This window comes from Sceloporus occidentalis, unplaced genomic scaffold (assembly GCF_023333645.1).
Source record: "Sceloporus occidentalis isolate IW3139 unplaced genomic scaffold, rSceOcc1.0.p SCAF_1, whole genome shotgun sequence".
Lineage (NCBI taxonomy): Eukaryota > Metazoa > Chordata > Lepidosauria > Squamata > Phrynosomatidae > Sceloporus > Sceloporus occidentalis.
The window spans coordinates 4,234,220-4,256,383 of record NW_028316981.1 but is presented as its reverse complement, the minus strand read 5'-3'; the positions used below and the strand labels follow the sequence as shown (position 1 = coordinate 4,256,383).

General features: G+C 45.4%; 1 protein-coding gene across 1 annotated transcript; it reads left to right on the top strand.

Annotated features, from left to right (window-relative positions):
* The first annotated feature begins 13,539 nt into the window (after nucleotides 1–13,539).
* Nucleotides 13,540–21,861, top strand: LOC149320431 (uncharacterized). Its single transcript, XM_089499634.1, has 5 exons — nucleotides 13,540–13,872; nucleotides 16,977–17,103; nucleotides 18,017–18,102; nucleotides 19,979–20,105; nucleotides 20,768–21,861. Exons 1-5 carry the CDS (start codon nucleotides 13,540–13,542, stop codon nucleotides 21,859–21,861), a joined length of 1,767 nt encoding a protein of 588 aa, XP_089355760.1.
* Nucleotides 21,862–22,164: the final 303 nt, after the last annotated feature.

Below are 22,164 nucleotides of genomic sequence, written 5' to 3'. Positions count from 1 at the left end.
TAGTGTATAAATCCCATACCCCCCCCCCAACTGTCCCAATCTAACAGGTGTAGCCAAGGGTCCGTTTAGGGGAATTTTATTATTGTTATTAGCTCAAATATTGCAAGAGGGGCTGGCTACGTGAGCCCACCGAAATCGCCCTCCCGATATGTATACGGAGTAGACCAGGGGATCCCAATAAATAAAGCTGAGACGGATATTAATAACTAGATGTCTAATTTATTGAAATAGGGGACAAACACATGCGTTGTGCATACATTCACACACACACTCAGGACTCAGAGAGGCATAAGCCCTTTATACTATCTAAAGCAGACATCCAGGTGAAAAGAAAATCTTTAGGACACCTTTGTTTCGGCCAAGCCAGCCTCTTTGCCTCAGGCCAGATTTGGCCTATAAAAAGTCCCCACTTTGGCTGCTCAGCACGCCATTTTCAAGGTCTCGGAAAATAGGTTCGAGGAGGAGGTTGATAGCTTCAGAGAAGGTAATCCTTTCACTCTTCCCAGCCTTGAGATAATCCCTTCATGCGACTTCCCCGGACCCTCTGAGATGTTAATATGGGTGCTCCCTTAGGGGAGGTGTACATGTCCTCTCGCTTTGCCAGTAATGGCGGACACACTGCTAGAGTTTATCCAGGGGTCATTAAGGGTTATCATTGATTCCAAAATTTATATCGAGCAGCATGGGTAACACAGGGACAGTCCCAATTAATTTTCTGTTGTCCAAGAGCCATTCAGACTGCCTTTTAGCCCAAATCCCAAACCGGATTAAAAGTGGGAAGTTCCCACTGGCGCCAGTTTTTACACACCAGGATTGGGGTTTTGCACAGCGGATCTGGGGCAAATCCCCCTCAAAGTGGGTTTTCTGAAAGTGGTCCCCCCCCCCACACACATTTCTTTTGAGAAAACCTGCTTCTTCCAGGGTGCCTGAAAATGTGAACTTGGCCCCGGTCATGATCGGATCAAGTTCAGGGGGAGGGATAAAGGTCAGAGGGTGGGCAGTGGGCAGAACATGCCTCCCCTCTCACACCTGTCCCTTTGCAAGCAGCATTTTTAAAAATTATTTTTTGTGTGTGTGGGACAGAATATGCAAATGCTTTTGCTACATATTTGTATGTAAGACAGAATATGCTACATATGTGTATGTAAGACAAATTGACAGAATATGCAAACACAATGCACATCCATGCACAAAGTGCATCCACGTGAAATAGCATTGCACGCACTAGTCTGCTTCTGCATCCTTGAACTGAATTCAGATGTTCTGCCTAGGACAAAAACGCCCCACCACTTTTGCAGAGGAACTTGTGTGACATGCCTGCAAGTCAGTCCTGGCTCCTTACATACCACCAAGCCTCAAACTACAAACCTTATTGTTCTGCGCCTTCAAGCTTATTCTGACTTATGGCAACCTACTCCTTGGCCAGATTTGTTCAGGAGGGCTTTGCCACTGACTTCCTCAGAGGCTGAGAGAAAGAAGTTTGCTCAAGGTCATACAGCGGATTTCCATGTCTGAACAGGGATTTGAACCCCTGGTCTCCTGGAGTCTACGATCCCATCTGCACTGCAGAAACAATGCAGTCTGACACCACTTTAACTGCCCTGGCTCCATGCTATGTAATTCTTGGATCTGTAGTTTTGTGAACTAATTAGCCATTTCTCTCAGAGCACTCTGATGCCATAACAAACTACAAATCATTGAATTCCATAGCATTGAGCCAGTTAAAGTGGTGTCAAATTGCATTATTTCTGCAGTGAAGATGAGGCCCTAGTCATCTGTTGGGGATGCTTTGATTGTGATTTCCTGCATGGCAGGGGGTTGGACTGGATGGCCCTTTTGGTCTCCTCCACCTAGGGTTGCCATATCCCGCCTGGGGGCGGGACTTTCCCAGTTTGGGGCGGGTCCGCACAGACCTGCCCCAGTTTGGCCCCGCCCCCGGGATCCCCCCCCCCCCCCCAGCGAGGCTCTGGAGATCGCAGAGTCCTCTGAGGCCTGGCTGGAGCTTGGGAGAAGCTGTCTCCCAGGCCCCAGCCAGGCCCTGGATGCGGCTCTGCGATCGTGGAGCCCTCCGAGGCCTGGCTGGGGCTTGGGAGACGCTGTCTCCCAAGCCCCAGCCAGGCCTTGGACAAAGTTTAAAAATGTAGGACCTTTTTTTTTTGGCCAGGAAAAAAAGGTCCTACATTTTTAAACCTTGTCCTACATTTTTCCCGGTTTGGAGGTCCTCAGGGATGGCAACCCTACCTCCACCTCTATGATACTATGATTCTATGATTCCAACACTCAGAGCATTGCACTATGCTAGATCTCTGCAGGGGAGCTTAACATTTACCACCAAGGGAATTCCAGGTACAAAAACCACCATCCAGCATGGAATGACAGTACACCATTCCTTTAAACTACAGTGGGCCCTTGCTATCCAATGGGCTTTTGGTTACCAAAATCCATGGATGTTCAAATCCCATTAAATACAGTAGCATTGTAAAATGGTGTGTCTTATACAAAATGACAAAATAAAATTTGCTCCTTAGAATTTTTATATATATATATATATATATATATATATATATATATATATATATAATATTTTCCCATTGCCCTAAATGTCACCCTAGGCTCTACATGGTATGGGGGGGGGGGGGTGTTCTTCTGTCAACTTTGGTCAATTTTGCACTAGCCTCTTCAAGTTTTGTTGAAGACATTAATCTCATCCTTCTCTCGGTGGTGTTGTTTATGTTATTGGACTCAAAGGCAATCTTAGGGGAATTCCCTTTGAGTTTTAGGAAGAAGAGCAATAAATTGCTATGTCTGAGATAATTACAAAACGGTGCAATTTCTTCCTCTGCAACTTTCTCAGCGAAGGATGGCTCGGAGCGCAGGTGTCCAGCTTGGAGAAAAACATGTTTGTGCAAAGTCAATGAAGCCGCAAATTAACATGACAAACAGTCAGAGAAACAGAAGTTGAACTCGGCCTGACTTTTGTTACAGAAATACAAACAGAAGGGGAAGAAGAGGCCTAAATTCTACCAAAAGCCCTGACCAAGAGTAAACCTGCTACAGTGGTCCCTTCACATTTGCTGGGGGTAGGGTTGAAGGACCCCCATGAATAAGAGAAAATGACAAATAAAGAAAAACTATTATTTTTACCTAAAAGAACACCTCTCTAGGGTTCTCCAGGTCCTCTGGTTCAACTCTATGGTCAATTTATGGCAGAGTTACGCTGGAGGACCTAGAGATTCCTAGAAAGAACATATTAATCAAAACGGCAAATAATCAAATCTGCAAAAGTCAAAACTGCAAATGTGGAGAGCCAACTGTACATTGCCTCAGAGATAGGGGCCCTGTGCAGACCAGCCTTAAAGGCCGGCTTGGAAGCAAAGTTGGGGTGCGGTGTCCACATGACGCATGCCCTGACTCCGCCCCCCAGAGTGGCGTGATGACGTATGCAACTCCACACTGCATGCAGCATCACGGTGCTCCTCTGGCGCTGGGTCCACACGACAAGGCGCTGAAGGAGCATGGTAAAGCCGCAGTGACACAGCTATCACACCCTTTGCAGGGCGCAAAAAGCACCTGCTCTTTGTGGCTCCTTTTTGCAGCCTGCAAAGGCCACATCAGATGTTGCTGCCCCGATCTGGTGAAAATGGAGGCGGCTGCAGGGGCAGTCTGCTAGCCCCAGATTCTCCTTCCTTGGAGGCCTTAAAGGGAGGTTTGATAGACATTAATAGATTAGAAAGGTGGGCCAAAATGATTTCAACATGGAGAAATGTAAGATACTGCACTTAGGTAGAAAAAATGAAATGCATAGATACAGGATGGGGGACCTCTGGCTTAAGGAGACTACGGACCTTATCGCATTACACTCTTAAAATGGGGCTAGGTTGCTTTAACTGCTCTGAATTCCTCCTGTTGCATTTTGGGGTTTATACTTCAGTGAGGCTTAAGAGCTCTCTGGCTGAATATTCTAAATGCCCTTTCCTAAACTACTACTACTACTATTATTACTATTACTATTATTATTATTATTATTATTATTATTATATTTTCTTATATACCGCCTTTCTCCCAACATAAGGAGAAACATTTCTCGCCTGCCTGTCACCAGCAGTGCGCGCCCCCGCGCCGGGAGGACTCTTGCCGCCTCGGCGGCGTCTGTAGGAGGGGAGGAGCAAGCCGGTGGAAGCGGCTTCCTCCTCAAAAGCCGGCCCGCCGGCCCCCGTCTGAGGACGCCTGCCTGTCACCAGCGCCTCCGTACTCGCCTAGGGTTTTTTTTGTTTTGTTTTGTGTTTTTTTTTGGCAAAGTACTGGCGTCTCCTCCTTAGGAGGAACAGGAATTTATCTGCTCGCCAGAGTGTTATTTGGCTTGAGCAGGGTTTTGTAATTGGGGTAATTTGGATTGTTTGCACCCTAAGGAATGACACTTTTCTCTGTCTTCCTTTGTTGTTGCGGGGGTTTCTTGTTGTTATTGGGTTTGGGGGTGGAAATGGGATGTGGGAGGCCAGCTGTGGTGGCAGATGCATATGTAATGGGAGCCCCGATTGAGGTTGTGTGGGGCAAGGGGAGATATGGCGGTAGGAAAGTGGATTGGTGTCAAAATGGAAGGAGAGATCGATGCGTCATACCTATCTCTCCTTCCTTCCACTTTCCTAACCAAAGAGGCCTGAGGGTCAGCCCAGTCGTACCACAAACCCTGTTACTGCTCCTATGCAACGCCAGGTCTATAAAAAATAAGACCCACATTATGTATGATCTTTTACAGGATAAAAACTGCGACCTGGCGTGCATCACTGAGACCTGGCTGGGGCCTGAGAGCGAGGCAGTGTGGGCCCAGGCCCTTCCAGCCGGGTACTCAGTTAAGGACCAGATCAGGTTAGGTGGGCAGGGTGGTGGTGTTGCCTTGGTTCATAAAAACACTCTCTCCTTAACCAGGATCCCAGTCTGGAAAACAGACCACATCGAATGTATTTACCTGTCCCTGAAGGCTAGGGACAGTCTGGGGATTCTGTTGGTCTACCGGCCACCCCGTGCTCTAACAGACTCCCTGGCCGAGCTGACACAGCTGGTCTCGGAACTGGTGTTGGAGTCCCCTAGGCTTCTTGTCCTGGGGGACCTCAACATCCCTTTCGAGGCCAGTGACATTCCAACAGGTGCGGCTCGGGAGTTCATGACTACCATGACAGCCATGGGCCTGTCTCAACTAGTCTCAGGGCCAACACATTGTGCTGGTAATACTCTTGATGTGATCTTCAGTACGGACATGGAGGCTCCGCGGGCAGAGATCTCTAATGTCTCTCCCTTGTCATGGACGGATCATTTCTTGGTTGAGGCTAGAATCAAGGCTTCTACCTTTATCCCCCCCAGGGGTGGTGGACCTATTAGAATGGTCCACCCTCGAAGGCTGATGGAACCCATAAGGTTCCAAGAAGCCCTAGAGGGGTATACGACTGGCTCTGACGGCGATTCTGTTGATGCCCTAACTGACATCTGGGATACCAATCTCTCTAGGGCTATACACAGTATCGCTCCCAAGCGTCCTTTCTGGCCTGCTTCCAATAAACAACCCTGGTATACGGAAGATCTCAGGGAAAGGAAGCGGGTCGCGCAACGACTAGAGCATAAATGGCGAAGACATCAGCGCTTGTCTGACAGGACACTCCTTCGCTCTCATTTAAGAGCCTATGGAGTGGCAATACGTGCAGCAAAGAACTCTTTCTATGCTGCACGTATTGCGTCCGCAGAGTCGCGTCCGGCAGAGCTGTTCAGGGTTGTGAGGGAGCTAACTCAGCTCCCTCCCTCCCTGAGCCCTATCTTGGAGTCATCTAAAGCCTGCTGCGATGATTTTAACAACTTCTTTGCGGATAAAATCTCTCGGATAAGGGCTGATCTCGACGCCAGTATTTGTGCAGATCCTGTAGGAGAGGTGTCCGACACGTCCGTGGCCCCTGTTATACTGGATCACTTTGAGTTTGTTAGTACCGAGGAAGTGGACAAGATCCTTCGAAGTGTTAGGAAAACGACTTGCTCCCTTGATCCCTGTCCCTCATGGCTGACAGCTCAGGGGGGAGATGCGGTGCGACTTATGTTGCATCGCATAATTAATATATCTCTAAGTGAGGGTCAATTTCCATCTAAATTAAAATTAGCAGTGGTCAAACCCCTGCTAAAGAAGCCCTCCTTAGACCCCCTGATTCATAATAACTATCGACCCATCTCGCTGCTGCCTTTTTTGGGGAAGGTGATCGAGAGAGCAGTCGCTTTCCAGCTTCAGTCGATCTTGGATGACACCGATTTTCTGGACCCATTTCAAACTGGCTTCCGGGTGGGCTATGGAGTTGAGACTGCCATGGTCGCCTTAGTTGATGACCTCCGTCTGGGCATGGACAGGGGGAGCGTGTCCCTGTTAGTGCTCTTGGACATCTCGGCGGCCTTCGATACCATCGACCATGGTATCCTTCTGGGACGCCTGAGGGAGTTGGGAATTGGGGGCACTGCTTTGCGGTGGTTCCGTTCCTACCTCTCGGGCAGATCCCAGATGGTGGAGCTGGGGGACTGTCACTCCGACAGGAGGGCCCTGACATCTGGTGTCCCTCAGGGAGCAATTTTGTCCCCTATGCTATTTAACATTTACATGAAGCCGCTGGGAGAGATCATCCGGAGACATGGGGCGAGGTGTTATCAGTACGCTGAGGACACCCAGATAGTTTTCTCTATGTCTCCGACTGATGCAGTAACTAAGGATGGCATCTCTCCTCTTGATGCCTGCTTGGCATCGGTAATGGGCTAGATGAGGGAGAACAAACTCAGTGTGAATCCAGGGAAAACGGAAGTACTGGTGATAGGTTCCCCGGCTTCGGGTAGTGAGATCTGTCACCCGGTCCTGAACGGGGTCACGCTCCCCCTGAAGGACTCGGTGCGCAGCTTGGGAGTACTCCTTGACTCGTCGCTCCAGCTGACTTCTCAGGTGGATGCAACGGTCAGGAGTGCTTGTTATCAGCTTCGGCTGATACGCCAGCTGCGTCCCTACCTGGACCGTAAGGACCTTGAATCTGTTGTACATGCTTTGGTAACCTCTCGATTGGATTTCTGCAATGCGCTCTACATGGGGCAACCCTTGTACCAAACCCGGAAGCTGCAATTGGTGCAGAACATGGCAGCCAGACTAGTAGCTGGTAGTTCCAGGTCAGACCATATAACACCTATTCTAAAAGATCTTCACTGGCTGCCTATTCACTTCCGAGCTCAATACAAGGTGTTGGTTTTGACCTATAAAGCCCTAAATGGCTTGGGCCCAGGGTACTTGGAGGACCGCCTCTCCCCATATAATCCGCCCCGCACACTCAGAACATCCGGGACAAACCTGTTGGAGGTCCCTAGGTCTAACCTTGTACGGACCTCTCAGAGGGCTTTTGCCATCGCTGCCCCTTCATCTTGGAATAAGCTCCCCGCAGAGCTTTGCTCCGCCGCCTCACTAGCTATCTTCAAGAAAAATCTGAAGACGTATTTATTTCAGTTGGCCTTCCCGCCTTAGTTAGATTGTTTATTTTCCTGCCCCTTATTTTTCCCCTTATGACCCCGGTTTGCTGTAAATTAACTCTTCTTTTTCTTTGCCCTTGACATGCGTATTTTATTGATCTCCTGTTCCTGTTTTTTGTAGTAATGTTTTTAACTTTTATATTTGAATTTTCTTTTTCTATTGTACTGTTTTTAAATTTTGTAAGCCGCCCTGATCATATCTATGGAAGGGCGGGGTAGAAATAAATTTATTATTATTTATTATTATTATAGGGACTCAAGGTAGCAACCAAGTCCCAGAATGCAACAAGGGGCAACCACAGCAGTTAAAATGACCTAGCCTCATTTTTAAGAGTGGGATGTAATAAGGTCCTACATGTGAAAGGAATCTAGAGTCCTACCACAAGCTGAACATGAGCCAACAGTGTGATGCAGCAGCTAAAAAGGCCTATGCAATTTTGGGCTGCATCAATAGAAGTATAGTGTCTAAATCAAGGGAAGTAATAGTGCCACTGTATTCTGCCTTGATCAGGCCTCTCCTGAAATCCTGTGTCCAGTTCTGGGCACCACAATTCAAAAAAGAAGTTGAGAAACTGGAGCGTGTCCAAAGGAGGCCAACTAAAATGGTGAAGGATCTGGAAATCATGTCCTATAAGGAAAGACTTAGGGAGCTGGGGATGTTTAGTCTGGAGAAGAGAAGGTTAAGAGGTGATACGATAGTCCTGTTTAAATATTTGAAGGGGTGTCACATGGGGGATGGAGCAAGCTTGTTTTCTGCTGCTCCAGAGACTAGGACCTGGAGCAATGGATGCAAGCTCCAGGAAAAGAGATTCCACCTCAACATTAGGAGGAACCTCCTGACAGTAAGGGCTGTTTGAAGTGGAACACACTCAGTTGGAGTGTGGTGGGGTCTCCTTTCCTGAAGGTATTTAAACAGAGGCTGGATGGTTATCAAGTGGGTATGCTTTCCAATAGTTTCTTACTCCAGAATTCTAGGAGTATATTGCACGAAAGAGGGTGGGAGTTTATCCCATGAATATACCTAGCACTCTGGAGACCAGGGTTTGAGCCCCGCTGTGTCATGGAAACCCACTGGGAGACCTTGGACAAGTCACACTCTCTCAGCCTCAGAGGATGGCATTGGCAAAAACCACTTCTGAACAAACCTCGCCAAGAAAACCCCTCAAGAGGTTCACCTCGGGGTTGTCATAAATCAGAAACTATTGGAAGGCTCTTCAGATAATCTGACATCTAGTCACATATTTGCTAGTATACACATTATACATTTTATAAAGATACTGTATCCAAATAAGGTCTCCTAGGAATAAAATTACTGCATACAGTACCAATCAGTATTGTATGCAAAGGTAGTGTTTAAAGCATACAGTATATAGTACATACTGTATACAATATCCAAATAAGATCTCTACCTAGGAAGTAAAGATTATAAAGGTTTTACAGAATTCAGGCTATTTTGTTAAATAGAGCTACGATTTCACACAATGTCGCCCAAAACCCACTATTAAAGAGCTCACAAAGAAGCATTAACATGCATCTTTGTACTTTGGCGATTTCAGCGACAATGCATTTCCGATATCACTTATTTGCAAAATTGCATATGATAATAATTTGCGCAATTCCTCGCCATTTTCTCTTTATTTGGGGGATGCTTTAAATGCGTTTTAATCTCTCTTTAATGCCGAAATTAGCCCCAGAGTGATAAACTCACTAGTCCAGCACTCAAACCACTATGCCAGTTTGGCTCTCCTGTATATCTGTTGTGTGTTTGTGTGTGTTGTGTGTTTATTTCTGGCTCCTCTTTGTCAAGGGGAATGATAGAGTCGGAGCGGCTAGAAAGGCTCCTGAGGAGAAAGAAGAAGAGAGACTTGTGCTGTAATGCATCCAGTGGTCCCCAAACTGTGCTCTTTAAAGGATTTTGGACTTCAGCTCCCAGAATCCCAGTCTATTGGCCAACATGGCTGAGGCTTCTGGGAGTTGAAGTCCGAAATCTCTTAAAGGGGCAGTTTGGGGACCACTGCAACACACACTCCAATCCAGATCTGAGGAAGAGATCACAGACACACACACACACGCACACACACACGGTTCTTCTTGCAAAGGGATCAGGTGAGTGCAACATGCCTGGACTTGGGTTTGCAAAGGGTGCAAGGAGAGGGAGAGAAGGGGGAGTAGGAGGGGAGGGAGACAAAAGATGGGGAGGAAGGAATGCATTTGAAGAAGAAGGAGAGAGAGAACCCAGATCCCTCCCAGTCCCCTGCCCTGTTGTGGCTGTGGTTGTTATTATGTGCCTTCCAGTCGTTTCCAGCTTATGTTGACCATATCATGGGGTTTTCTTGGCAAGATTGGTTCAGAGGGGTGTTGCCATTGCCATCCTCTGAGGCTGAGAGTGTGTGACTTGCCCAAGGTGGGGTCCCATCTGGTGGTGGTGGTGGTAGTTATTATTATTATCTGTTGGTGGGGTGGTTATTATCGTCTGGTTGTTGTTGTTGTTGTTGTTGTTATTATTATCATCTGCTGCTGGTGGTGGTGGTGGTGGTGGTGGTGATTGGGTGCATCCACACTGCAGAACTAATCCAGTTTGAGCACCATGGCTCAATGGCATGGAATCCATGGAGTGTAGTTTTGTGAGACATTCAGTTGCCTCTGTCAGAGAGCTCTGGTGCCACAACAAACTGCAATTCCTAGAACTGAGCCAGATTATTTCTGCAGTGCCAATGCAACCATAGTGTCGGAGGGTACCTCAAAGGTCATCTGCTCCAACCCTGGTAGAGTTGGAGGGAATTAGATTCATAGACCCTTAGAGCTAGGAAAAGAGGCTGCATGGCCTAGTAGTCTACCGTGAGCTACTTTGTTGGGGAGGGTGAAAAGTGGTCTCCGCACTCCTGGAGTGTTGGCCCCATGATGGTTGCCCATGCCCATCTCAGCTTGTTGTTGTTGTGGGTCTTCATGTTTTGTGTGACTTACATCACAGGGTTTCCTTGGCAAGATTTGTTCAGAGGGGAGGTTGCCTTTGCCTTCCGTTGAGGCTGAGAGAGTGTGACTTGCCCAAGGTCACCCATTGGGTCAAATGACTATTGTTATTTATATCGCCTCTTTTTCATAGTCCAACATTCGAAGTGGCTTCCAAAAGTTAAAACAGGTACAGACAAGTATTTTAACATCTTACGGAAATTATAAAATACAGCTAATATCAATAGAATTTAAAGAATGGTTTAATGCACAACTATTAGAGAAGGACATCTCTGTGTGACTTCTCTATCATTTATTACTGTTAGCATTAGCAATATTATCAGCCCATCCAATCTCTGTTCTTGGAAGCTAAACAGGATCCCATGCTCCCAAGACTGTGGCTGCATCCGCACAGCAGAAAGAATCCGTTTTGACACCACTTCAATTGCCATGACTCAGTGCTGTGGAATTCTGGGAACTGTAGTTTGTTGTGGCACTATTTAGCCTTCTTTGTCAGAAAACTCTGGTGCCACAGCAAACTATAGTTTCCAGAATTCCATAGCACTGAGCCATGGCAGTTAAAATAGTGTCAAACCAGATTATTTCTGCAGTGCAGATGCAGCCTGCATCTTTTAGGTGAAAGAACCCCATCAAACTTTCCTGGAAATGTTAGATTTCAAAAACATAGAGGGGAGGATATTACGTTTTGGAAAAATTTAAAAATGCAACATTTTTACCTTTTAAAGGTTGAAAACCACTTTGCTATTTTCGAAGCATAACATAAATTATATAAAACTTGGTTTGGCTTAAACTTATTATGTTTATGATATTAAAAGTACAGTTTATTCAGAATATAATTACATATTAAAATTCTCTCTCTCTCTCTCTCTCTGTGTGTGTGTGTGTGTGTGTGTGTGTAGTTACAAATGGTGCTTCAGTGCTTGGAACAATAAGGAGCACCTTAATAATCTTCTTTTTACAAAAATAATAAACTTTATTAACAAATTAGTTTACAAAAACAAACAGAAATAGATATATAATCTTTTTGGTTTTACCAATTTGAACAATAGACCAAACAAATCCAATTAAAAACAAAGGTCTATCACTAACAGCACAACAAAGAAAATTATTTTGTTTCCACTAGTTCTCTGTGGGAGCCAATGGGGTGTAGTGGCTTGAGTGTTGAACTCTGGAAACCAGGGTTTGAATCTTGGCTTGGCCATGTAAACCCACTAGGTGACCATGAGAAACCCCCTCTGAAGAAACATGCCAAGAAAACCCCATGATAGGTTTACTTTAGGGTCGCCATAGGTCAGAAACGACTGGAAGCCATGCAACAAAAAAAATCTTCTCCATAGAGCCAGGCAAACATGACACACTCATTCCCATAAAAAGAACTGAGAAAAGCAGTCCTAGACCAGGAATTGTAGCACCTCTGAGATTAATTGAAAGAAAGAAGTTGGCAGCATGAGCTACCAACTGATGCTGCCAACTTCTTTCTTTCAGTTAGTCTCAGAGGTGTTACAGGTGTTTATCACACAGAGGTTTTTGCAGCTCAGATCTGGGGTGACTCCTGGTTCAGCTATGCGAATTCACGTTATAATGCACATGTTTTATCACATCTGGTTGCCCTTCCAAATCAAAGGGGAATCGAATCCAAGGCAAGTCACGTGATGCGGATTCACGCAAAGCGGAGTGAGTGCAAATTGTATTACCACACCAGTGCATACCATGTGGATTCAACGATTCAAATCAGCACCCTTGCGCATGCTCAGTGGGGGTCTGAACGCTTCGTGACCTTGTATGATTCTGGGGTGAAAAAGGGCACAAGTTCTTGTTCCCTGTTTTGCATAATTGCGTGAATATTTACCTCGCGAATATTTCTGTGTCTTCTTCAACCCCTCTTTTTATTTTCCCTTCCATTTCAGCAATTTCAACACACAGACAGACAGACAGACAGACAGACAGACAGACAGATATACATACATATCTGTATATTCACATTCATGCACATACACACATGTGTATATTTCCCAAAAAATGAGTTGCCCTGGAAGTTGCCCTGAAAGTGAAAGGACCACCGAAAGGAAATGGGGGGAAATTGCAGCACCGCATCATGGGAAATTTGCAACCCAGGGGGTTTGCAGTGGTGTACCAGAGCAGAAGCAAAGTTGCATTCCACACCAGACCAATTCAGAGTGAAATCGAAGTGAGTTTAGAAGCAATTTCTGTGAATTCACTTGTTACCAATTTCGCCAGAATGAGGGGTCACTTTGAAATCACTGCGGAAGTGTCACAGAAGCAGCCCCCATAGAAAGGAATCGCGTGTGATAACACATCACGTTATTGCGTGAATTCGCATCGATGGACCCCCAGTCACGTTGGATCTGAGCTGCAAAAAGCTGCAAAAATCTCTGTGTGATAAACATCACAGGATGTCTCTACATAATACTGATTCTGACGACTAACATGGCTATGTCTTAGAACTAGGCCAGAAACTGCAATGATTTGATACTATATATGCAATAGCCTTACATAAAAGTTTTCCTCTTACATAGCTTTTAGAAACTATTTGAGAGCAGTATGTGAACACCTTGTCTTAAACATTGTATACATTCTTTTAAAAGAAAATATTCCATAATTATTTTTTTCAATTTTTTCTAGAAAAAAAAACAGCTACAGAAAGAAGGTCCCCCCCAATTTTTTCCTGTTTCACCAGGGCCTTCACATTTCTCTCCCCTCCACAACACACTCTTGCGGCCTTCTCAGTCTTCATGTTCATCTCTCTTCCTTACAGAGAGCATGATCCTTCCCCAAAATCACCCAATGTCTGTTATTAAAAAGCATCTTTCTACATGGTGGTTGTAATGGATGCACTTTGCAAGATGGGATTTGGGTAATGTTTTTCTCAAGGAAGAAATCGGGAGAGGTGCAAGGAGATTCACACGTCTTCATGAAGGTTGACTTGGAGACAAATCAAAGATGGAAGAGCAAAATGCAGCAGGAGGAAGACTGGACAGAACTGAGGTTGGGACTGGCAGAGAATTCTGGGGGGACACAATGCAAAGGATTCCAGGTGAAAACAACTCCATGGAATGGGACTTCAAGAGATTGCGCTACCAAGATGCCAGGGGACCCCGAGAACTTCGCAACCAGCTCCACTATCTTTGCCGTCAGTGGCTGAAACCAGAAAAAAACACGAAAGCCCAGATTCTAGACCTGGTTATCCTGGAACAATTCCTGGCTATCCTTCCCCCAAACATGGAGGACTGGGTCAGGGAGTGTGGAGTGGAGACCAGTTCCCAGGCAGTGGCCCTGGCGGAAGGCTTCCTCCTGAGTGAAGCAGAGGACAAGAAGCAGGAAAGGGAGAAGATGAGAGACTGTTACATTCTAGTAATTCTCAGGGGCTGAAAAAGTGTGGGAAGCGATCCTAAAAATCTTTAGTTTTTTGTGGGTTTTTTGGACTATGTGGCTATGTTGTAGAAGAATTTGTTTCTGACATTTCTCAAGCATCTGTGGCTGGCATCTTCAGACAATGCTGGCATGGAAGTGAGTGGGGTATGTATATACTGTGTGACCCTGTGTACACCCCATTCCCCACTCACCCCACTCACTTCCATGCCAGTATTCTCTGAAGATACCAGCCACAGATACTGGCGAATCGTCAGAAACAAACTCTTCTAGAACATGGCCACACAGCCTGAAAAACCCACAAAAAATTATGGATGCCGGCCATGAAAGTCATCGACTTCACCTAAAAATCTTACTTGATTGTCTGGGGTGGGGAGTTTCTTCCCCTCTCTCCAAAAATATAAGTGCCTCTGACACTAAGCAGAAGGGCTTTAGAGTCATTTACAGCATTGAGGCCAAGTGTTAAGAGCTACCCAGTGAGATTTCTTGTTCTTTGCTGTCAAGTCAACTTTGGGCTCATTCCCATTACGAAATAAATGGAATTACCAATTGGATTATATAACTGTTGTTTCCATTTGAAACCGTTTCAACCTCTGATGACTGTATGCAGTGGTGTCGCTTGGGGAGCGCAGGAAATGCGGCCCACACCGGGGGACACCCAGACTCAGTTGGTCCCCCCATCATGATGCCATTCTCTAATTATCATGCAGTGGCATAAAGGACGCAAAGCTCCTCCCCCGACCTCAGTGTCACCACACCAAAGTAAAGGAGCATGCACAGCCCCCTCCCTGCCACTTGTTGTTCTACCCACAAGTAAAGCAGTACAGGGCAGTGAGGTGGGCAGTGCCATTTTGGCCCACGCCTGGAAGCCCTCTCTCCTGCACCGCGTGACACCTCCGGCAGTGATGCCACTGACTGTATGAATGAAAAAATTTGGAGAGCTCTGGTCATCAGCTGTGCTGCTCAGGTCTTGCAAACCCAGGGCAGACGAAGTTTCCTCGATTGAGTCTATCATTACAATCAAAGCCTGAAATGACTTAGGGCCTTGATACCTGCAGGAGTGTGTCTCCTGATATATCAGCCTGAGGCTGAGGTCGGAGGAGGCTCTCCTTGGTGTTTCACCACTCGGGGCAATAAATTGAGGGAGAACATGGAAAAGGGCTTTCTCCGCAATAGCAAGTTCTACATCACTTTCCCCTTAGAGACCCAATTGATGCCAATGTTATTATTCCAGTGTCAAATGAGAACAAATGGCTGCTCATTAAAACTTTTAGGGCCTAATTGGTTTTACACAAACACTCAGCTGTACGTGGTTTAAATTACTTTGTGCTATTTTAACCAGTTTTATTCTGTCTTTTTTTTACTTCTTGTTTAATACATTTTTAGCCTTTCAAAAATCACTGTTATTGTTGTTTACATTGTTTAAAATGAGTCCAATTGGTGTTATTGGGTGATGCCTTGAGATCTTTCAAGAGGCCAGAATATAATATTTTTAATTAATTGATTGATTAATTAATTAGCACATAAAGATGCTATGCAAGGGGCTCTTGCAGCACCTTTGAGAATAACTGAAAGATAAAGTTGGTAGCATGAGTGTTCGTAGATGTGAGACTGCTTTCTCAGGTCCATACATCTGAACAAGTAGACAAGTCTACAAAAGGTCATGCTACCAACCTCTGTCTTTCAGTTAGTCTCAAAGGTGCTGCAAGATCTGTTTGCATGCCAAGTTTGCAGACTAACACAGCCAAGTCACTGAATTCTATATAAAGATGCTGTTCTTCATCCAGTACATCATACTCACTGCCACAAGATGTAGCGATAGCTGTCAAATGTCCTCAGAAGGTGATTGGACAAATTTATGAGGGCCATTAACAATTTACTAGTCTGGATGGCTATGTATAAAGGCAATACATATCTGTTGCTAAGGAATGTAAGATGCAATGGCACTCATGTTCTGTTAGTGGATTGCCAGTGAGCAACTAGTTTGCTGCTGTGTGAACAAAATTTTGGACTGGAGCACAATGCTCTTTAGTCTGATCCAACATGGCTCTTCTTCTGTTCTAGAGTTCCAACTTCCTTTGTTTTATACAGAAGCTTGAGGTGTCCTAATTTAAAATCCTTCTTTGGAGGTTTTTAAACAGAGGTTGGATGGACAACCAGCACCATTGGGGGTGCTTTGGTTGTGTCTTCCTGCATGGCAGAATGGGGTTGGACTGGATAGCCCTTGGGTCTCTTACAGCTCTGTGATTCTAATGTTCTTATAATGCCAATTTTGGATTTTAAAAAAATACTAACTAGTGGCATGGCTACTCGTGGGTTGTATTTTGAGGAAGCACACGTAGCAGTACTAAATGTGAAAAGGACCTTGAGAGTGAGAATGAGCAAAGACTGCAAATGCTATCTTAACGTGCATTAATAGAGCATAGTTATCAAGTCAACGGAAGTAGTAGTTCCAATATATTCCGGGCTGGGCTGGCCTCATCTAGAGTACACCATTCAGTTCTGGGCACCTATTTTAAAAAGGATAGCGACACATTGGAAGAAGTTGAGATCCATAGTTTTTTGTGGGTTTTTGGGGCTGTGTGGCCATGTTCTAGAAGAGTTGATTCCTGACGTTCCACCAGAATCTTTGGCTGGCATAAGAGGGGAGGTTGGTGAAGGAAAAACTGAGGGCTACATGATTGCACTCTTTAAATATCTCAAGGGCCACCACAAAGAGAAGGGAGCAGACCTGTTCTCAGCTACCACAGAGGATAAGACTAATGGTTTTAAGTTACAGGAGGGTAGATTTAGATTCAACTTTAGAAGGAAACTGTTGACAGTAAGAGTGATTCAGCAATGAAATCCATTACCTAGAAAGGTGGTGGGGTCTTCTTCTCTGGATATCTTCAGAAAGAGGCTAGAGAGCTACCTACTGGTGATGCTGTAACTGCATTGAGCAGGAGTTTGGACTCAGTGGTCCATGGGACATCTTCCAACTCGATGACTCCATGAAGCTCAGAAAAAACTGAGTTATGCCGTGCTTGGCACCAATCCCCGCAATCCTCTCTCCCCTTCCCTGCAAGGGGCCTTCACTCCCTTTTCAGATGACTGGGTTCCTCGCCAAAGCAGACACTGACTTTTCCAAGTCAGAGAAGAATCCTCTGAGCAGATGTCAGAAGTCAGTATTCCAATGGGTTGTGAATGAAGATGACCAAGGTGGATATTCATTGGGTAAGTGCTGTAAATCTGGGTCTCCATTCAGCTTCAAATTTCTGTCATCTTGATTGTTGTAGTTACTTGTGCCTTCAAGTTGTTTCTAACTTATGGCTGCATGAAGGTGAACCTGTCATGGAGTTTTCTTGGCAAGATTGTTCAGAGGAGGTTTGCCATTCCTTTCCTCTGAGGCTGAGAGAATGTGATTCACCCAAGGTCACTCAGTGGGTTTCAACGCTAAGCTGGGAATTGAGGTTGAAGGAGCTGGCCATCTTCAGCTGGGTGAAGAGAAGACTGAAGGGTAACAGGATTGCCCTCTTTAAATAACTCGTGGACTGGTTCTCTGCTGGACCAACTCTGATGGTTTTAAGTTACAGAAGAGTAGATTTCACTTGAGCAGTTTTTCAGTGGAACCAGTTGTCTAGAAAGTTGGTGGGGTCTTCTTCTCTGGATATCTCCAAAAAGAGACTGGACAGCTACCTACTGCTGGGGATGCTATAGCTGGGTATGTTTATTGGAAATGAGAAGGTTAAGAGATGGTATGATAGCCCTGTTTAAATATTTGAATGGATGCCATTTTGAGCCTGGAGCAAGCTTTTTTTTTTTCTTTTGCTGCTCCATAGGACCCGGAGCAACAGATTCAAACTACAGGAAAAGAGATTACACCTTGACATTAAGAGGAATCTCCTGACAGTAGGAGCTATTCAACAGTTGAATATTCTGCCTTGGAGAGTGGTGGACTCTCCTTCTTTGAAGGTTTTTAAACAGAGGCTGGATGGCCATCTGTCGGGGCTGCTTTGATTGTGTTTTTCTGCATGGCAAGGGGTTGGCATAGATGGCCCTCCTGCACTGAGCAGGTGAAGTTTAACTCAATGGCCCATGGGGCCTCTTCCAACTCTCTGATTCTATTCTTCCTTTATTTCTTTCACAGGCAGAAGAATGACCCATTTGCTGTGTTCCAGGACTTCTCTCCTTTGTGATGAAGTGGAAATTCTTGCTACACAGTCATCGGATCAGGTAGGGCAGAGTGGACAACTTTAGAAGAAGCAGGGCCCATTTATCTCCCCTTCCCTTCACGGTGGGCCACATAGTTACATTTTGGCACACCAGAAGTGACTTTGGGGTTGTTCTCACTAGGTGAAACCCCGCGTTCTGAATCGAATCCAAGGAGTGGCGTTCCTATTAGGATCCGATTTAAACCTAGAACGGTTCTAGAGCAACCCGCAATCGTCTCCACTACAAATCGAATTGTAGAGCGGAATAAAATTTTGATTCGAGTTTTCCTCATTTAACGCGTGTTAAAAAAACACTAGGGTCTGACCTACGTTTTTCCATTGATTCGATTTAGGAACTGGAGCATTTAAATAGGAACGACAGCCTTTGAAATTGCGTTAGATGAATGGGAGGAGCGGAGTGCGATGGGGCTGTCCTTGGGGGAGTTGCCCTTTCTGTCCCCATCCGTCTGGCTGTCGCCATTTTTGCTTCCCTCACCCCTTTGTCCGCTGTGGTCTTTCAATAAGAGATAAGGATTATTTTTATTTTTTATTTTAATGGTTTACAGGCGCTTAATCTCTTCAGCGCTTTAAGCGCCTGAAGTCCCAGCTGCTCAAGCGCCTGCATCTGCCAAAGGAGTACAAGGCTTCCCCCGGTGGATTGCAACCTCCCCTCTGTGTGGGGAGAGCCCATTTCTAACGGAGGAGAGGCAGGAAGGGAAGGCTCCTCTCAAAGAGGCATTCCCTGCCCGCTTGGGCACTGATCTCGCCCAGACAGAGAAGGGAAGGCTCCTCACGAGGAGGCATCTGATCTCACCCAGGCAGGGAAGGGAAGGCTCCTCGCGAGGAGGCATCTGATCTCACCCAGGCAGGGAAGGGAAAGCTCCTCGCGAGGAGGCATCTGATCTCGCCCAGGCAAGGAAGGGCTCTGATCAATGGGGGGGGGGGGGATAGAGCCTTTCTCCCTCCATTTCTCAAATGGAATCTGCCTTCTCCTCCAACCCTGGAAAGAGAATCTTTGGGAAGAGTGCTCCCTCCCTGCTTTTCCAGCAGCCTCCTTCATTGATCTCTGGGCTCTCTGAAGGGATTCTCCCTGGCTGTCTTGGGAGACAGGATGCTGCCCTCCAAAACCTATCCCATAGTTCCTCTGGAAAGAGCTTCGCTTTTTGCCAGCAGCCTCCTTCATTGATCTCTGTGCTCTCTGAAGGGATTCTCCCTGGCTGTCAATGAAATGGAAACGATGCCAAAAGATAAATCGCTTCCAAATATTCCGGATTAACGTTACGTCATTCTGACGTACTATTGATTGACAGCTCCAAATAAGGTATGGAGGAGAAGAATCGCTTTATTTAAACACCGATTTCATGCCAAGTAGGAACGCTTGCAGGTAAAAACTTCGATTTAAACAACCAGATGGGAACGATGAACAAAGCGATTCGGATAGCGGGATAAGAACAGTGTTATTTTGAATCGATTTTATTAAAAACGTTGTATTTTAAATCGTTTCAAATCTTAAGTGGGAACAACCCGTTTGTATCATTTTTGGCAATCATGGCCAATTTTCAGCCAATTTTTTTAAAAAAATTGAGATGGTCTCTGGTGGGTGAAGTAAACTAGGTTGTTCATTTTTGGCCTGTGGACCACACTTTGCCCTCGACGGAGAAAGGAGGAGAATTACTAAATTTTTTGATAGCTCATATCTTGGTTGGCTCTGGACCTTTCACCATCAAACTGAATAATCCAGGTCCATCCTCTGGTTTCTGTCAAAAGAGCTCTCTAGGAAGACTTGGCACAGTGCTCCGGAGGCTCTGAATCTTCCACCTCTCCCCTTGATCATTCTTGGATATAACTTAGCCATCCAAAAAAGGGGGAAACAGTTCATTTTCCCCTTCTTCTGCCAGGGCCCAGTGTCCTTTGAGGAAGTGGCTGTGCGTTTCACAGAGGAAGAGTGGGGCCTCTTGGATCCAGGCCAGAGGGCTCTGTACAAGGAAGTTATGCAGGAGAATTCTGGGAATGTGGCTTCTCTGGGTAAGGTTTCCTCATTCACTTGACCAATATGAGAAGTCAGATTTGCTGCTAATTTTATTGGGCATTAGTCCCAAAGGTGTCTAATGGTTAGTTTGCTGGGTATTCTCTCATGCTTATATTACACAAATTCATATTACACAGCTTCAGTTATACGCAAAGACCCCCTTGTGCTGCTTGTATTATTTCATGCTGCTCCCACTACATCATGCTGCTTGTTGCACTACCTTGGGCTGGTCATGCTTCTTATGCTACCTCATGCTTTTGTGCTGCTTGCATTACCTCATACTGCTCACACTACCTCATACTACTACATGCTACTCATGCTATGTCATGCTCTTGTGTTGCGCCCCCATAGATGTAAAAAATCACAGATGGTTGTATTATATTATATTATATTATATTATATTATATTATATACTTATTGTATTTTATTTTTATTAATATAATTGCAATATTATTCAATGGTGGCGACTTGTGCATGGCATGCCACCAGTGACTATTGTGGGGCATGGCGATCCGTGAGCAGTCAAATCTGCCAATTGCTAGCCCACAAAGGGTCCACTCTAGTAATGGTATTCCCAAAGCATTCTATTTTCTACCTAATGCTCTCTAATCTTAGGTCTCATTCCTTCCTGATTAGGTTTCTTTGTTTATGCCTGCAGAAACGGAGACCAAAACCACTCAAGATGATGAACAACTGAAAAGCCAAACTGAAGCAAAGCAGGAATGGAAGAAGAAACAGGTTCCTTCCAAAGGATCTGACTCCCATGTAATGCCATTACTAGACAAATATAGTGAAAGAGAGAAATGGGAGAAATTCCCCCAGTGCATAGAAATATTCTCTGAGATATCAAGCCTCAGCGAACCTCAAAAGGGAGGCATCGTGGAGAAGCAGCATAAATGCTCAGAGTGTGGGAAGAGCTTCCACCAGCGGATGCATCTTACTAATCACCAGAGAATCCACACAGGAGAGAAGCCGTTTAAATGCTCATATTGTGGAAGGAGCTTCACTCAAAGCAACAGCCTTACTTACCATCGAAGAATCCACACAGGGGAGAAATCATTTTGGTGCTCAGAGTGCGGAAAGAGCTTCAGTAGAAGCAGTACTCTTACCCACCATCAAAAAACCCACACAGGGGGGAAACCATTTCAATGTTCTGAGTGTGGAAGGAACTTCACTTGTAGCCAAACCCTTGCTTTATACCACAGAACCCATACAGGGGAGAGGCCCTATAAATGTTCAGTGTGTGGGAAGACCTTCAGTCAGAACAGTACCCTTACTTCCCATCAAATAATCCATACAGGGGAGAAGCCATTTCACTGCTTGGAGTGTGGAAAGAGCTTTGGTCACAGCAATAGCCTTACTGATCATCAAAGAATCCACACAGGGGAAAAACCGTTTACGTGCTCAGTATGTGGAAAGAGTTTCCGATATGGCCGAACTCTTGCTTTGCACCACCGAATCCATACAGGGGTGAAACTATACGTGTGCTCAGAGTGTGGGGAAAGCTTCACTCACAGCAGTACCCTTACAAATCATGAGAGAATCCACACAGGAGAGAAGCCCTACACATGTGCAGAGTGTGGAAAGAGCTTCAGTCAGAGAAAAAGCCTTACGTATCATAAAAGAATCCACAGAACGGGTCATAAAAATGTTCAAAGTGTGAAAGAGCCTTCCCTAATGAGACAAATGTTAAATGGGGGCGGGGGAAGCATTTACTCAAGCAAGTATCCTGTGAATCCCAGGCATAACTAACAAGGAGCTCATATCTTTAGTTTTTTGTGGGTTTTTCAGGCTATGTGGACATGTTCTAGAAGAGTTTATTCCTAAAGATGCCAGCCACAGATGCTGGCGAAACGTCAGGAATAAACTCTTCTAGAACATGGCCACATAGCCCCCCAAAAAACACAAAAAACTATGGATGCCAGCCATGAAAGCCTTTGACTAGTTCATATCTTTCTTTCAAAAAGGACAGAAACAATCAGATACATACTATACATATTAAAACAGGCAGAAAAAATATTTGTATTGAAAGAATAAAAAAGAACAAAGAAGAAC

Bases quoted from the DNA above. Each gene is read 5' to 3' on its own strand.
- LOC149320431 (XM_089499634.1), top strand. From the start codon at position 13,540: ATGCAAAGGATTCCAGGTGAAAACAACTCCATGGAATGGGACTTCAAG. The intron at 17,104-18,016 runs GTAAGTGCTGTA...TTTCTTTCACAG, and splicing joins CCAAGGTGGATATTCATTGG to GCAGAAGAATGACCCATTTG. The intron at 18,103-19,978 runs GTAGGGCAGAGT...TTCTTCTGCCAG, and splicing joins CTACACAGTCATCGGATCAG to GGCCCAGTGTCCTTTGAGGA.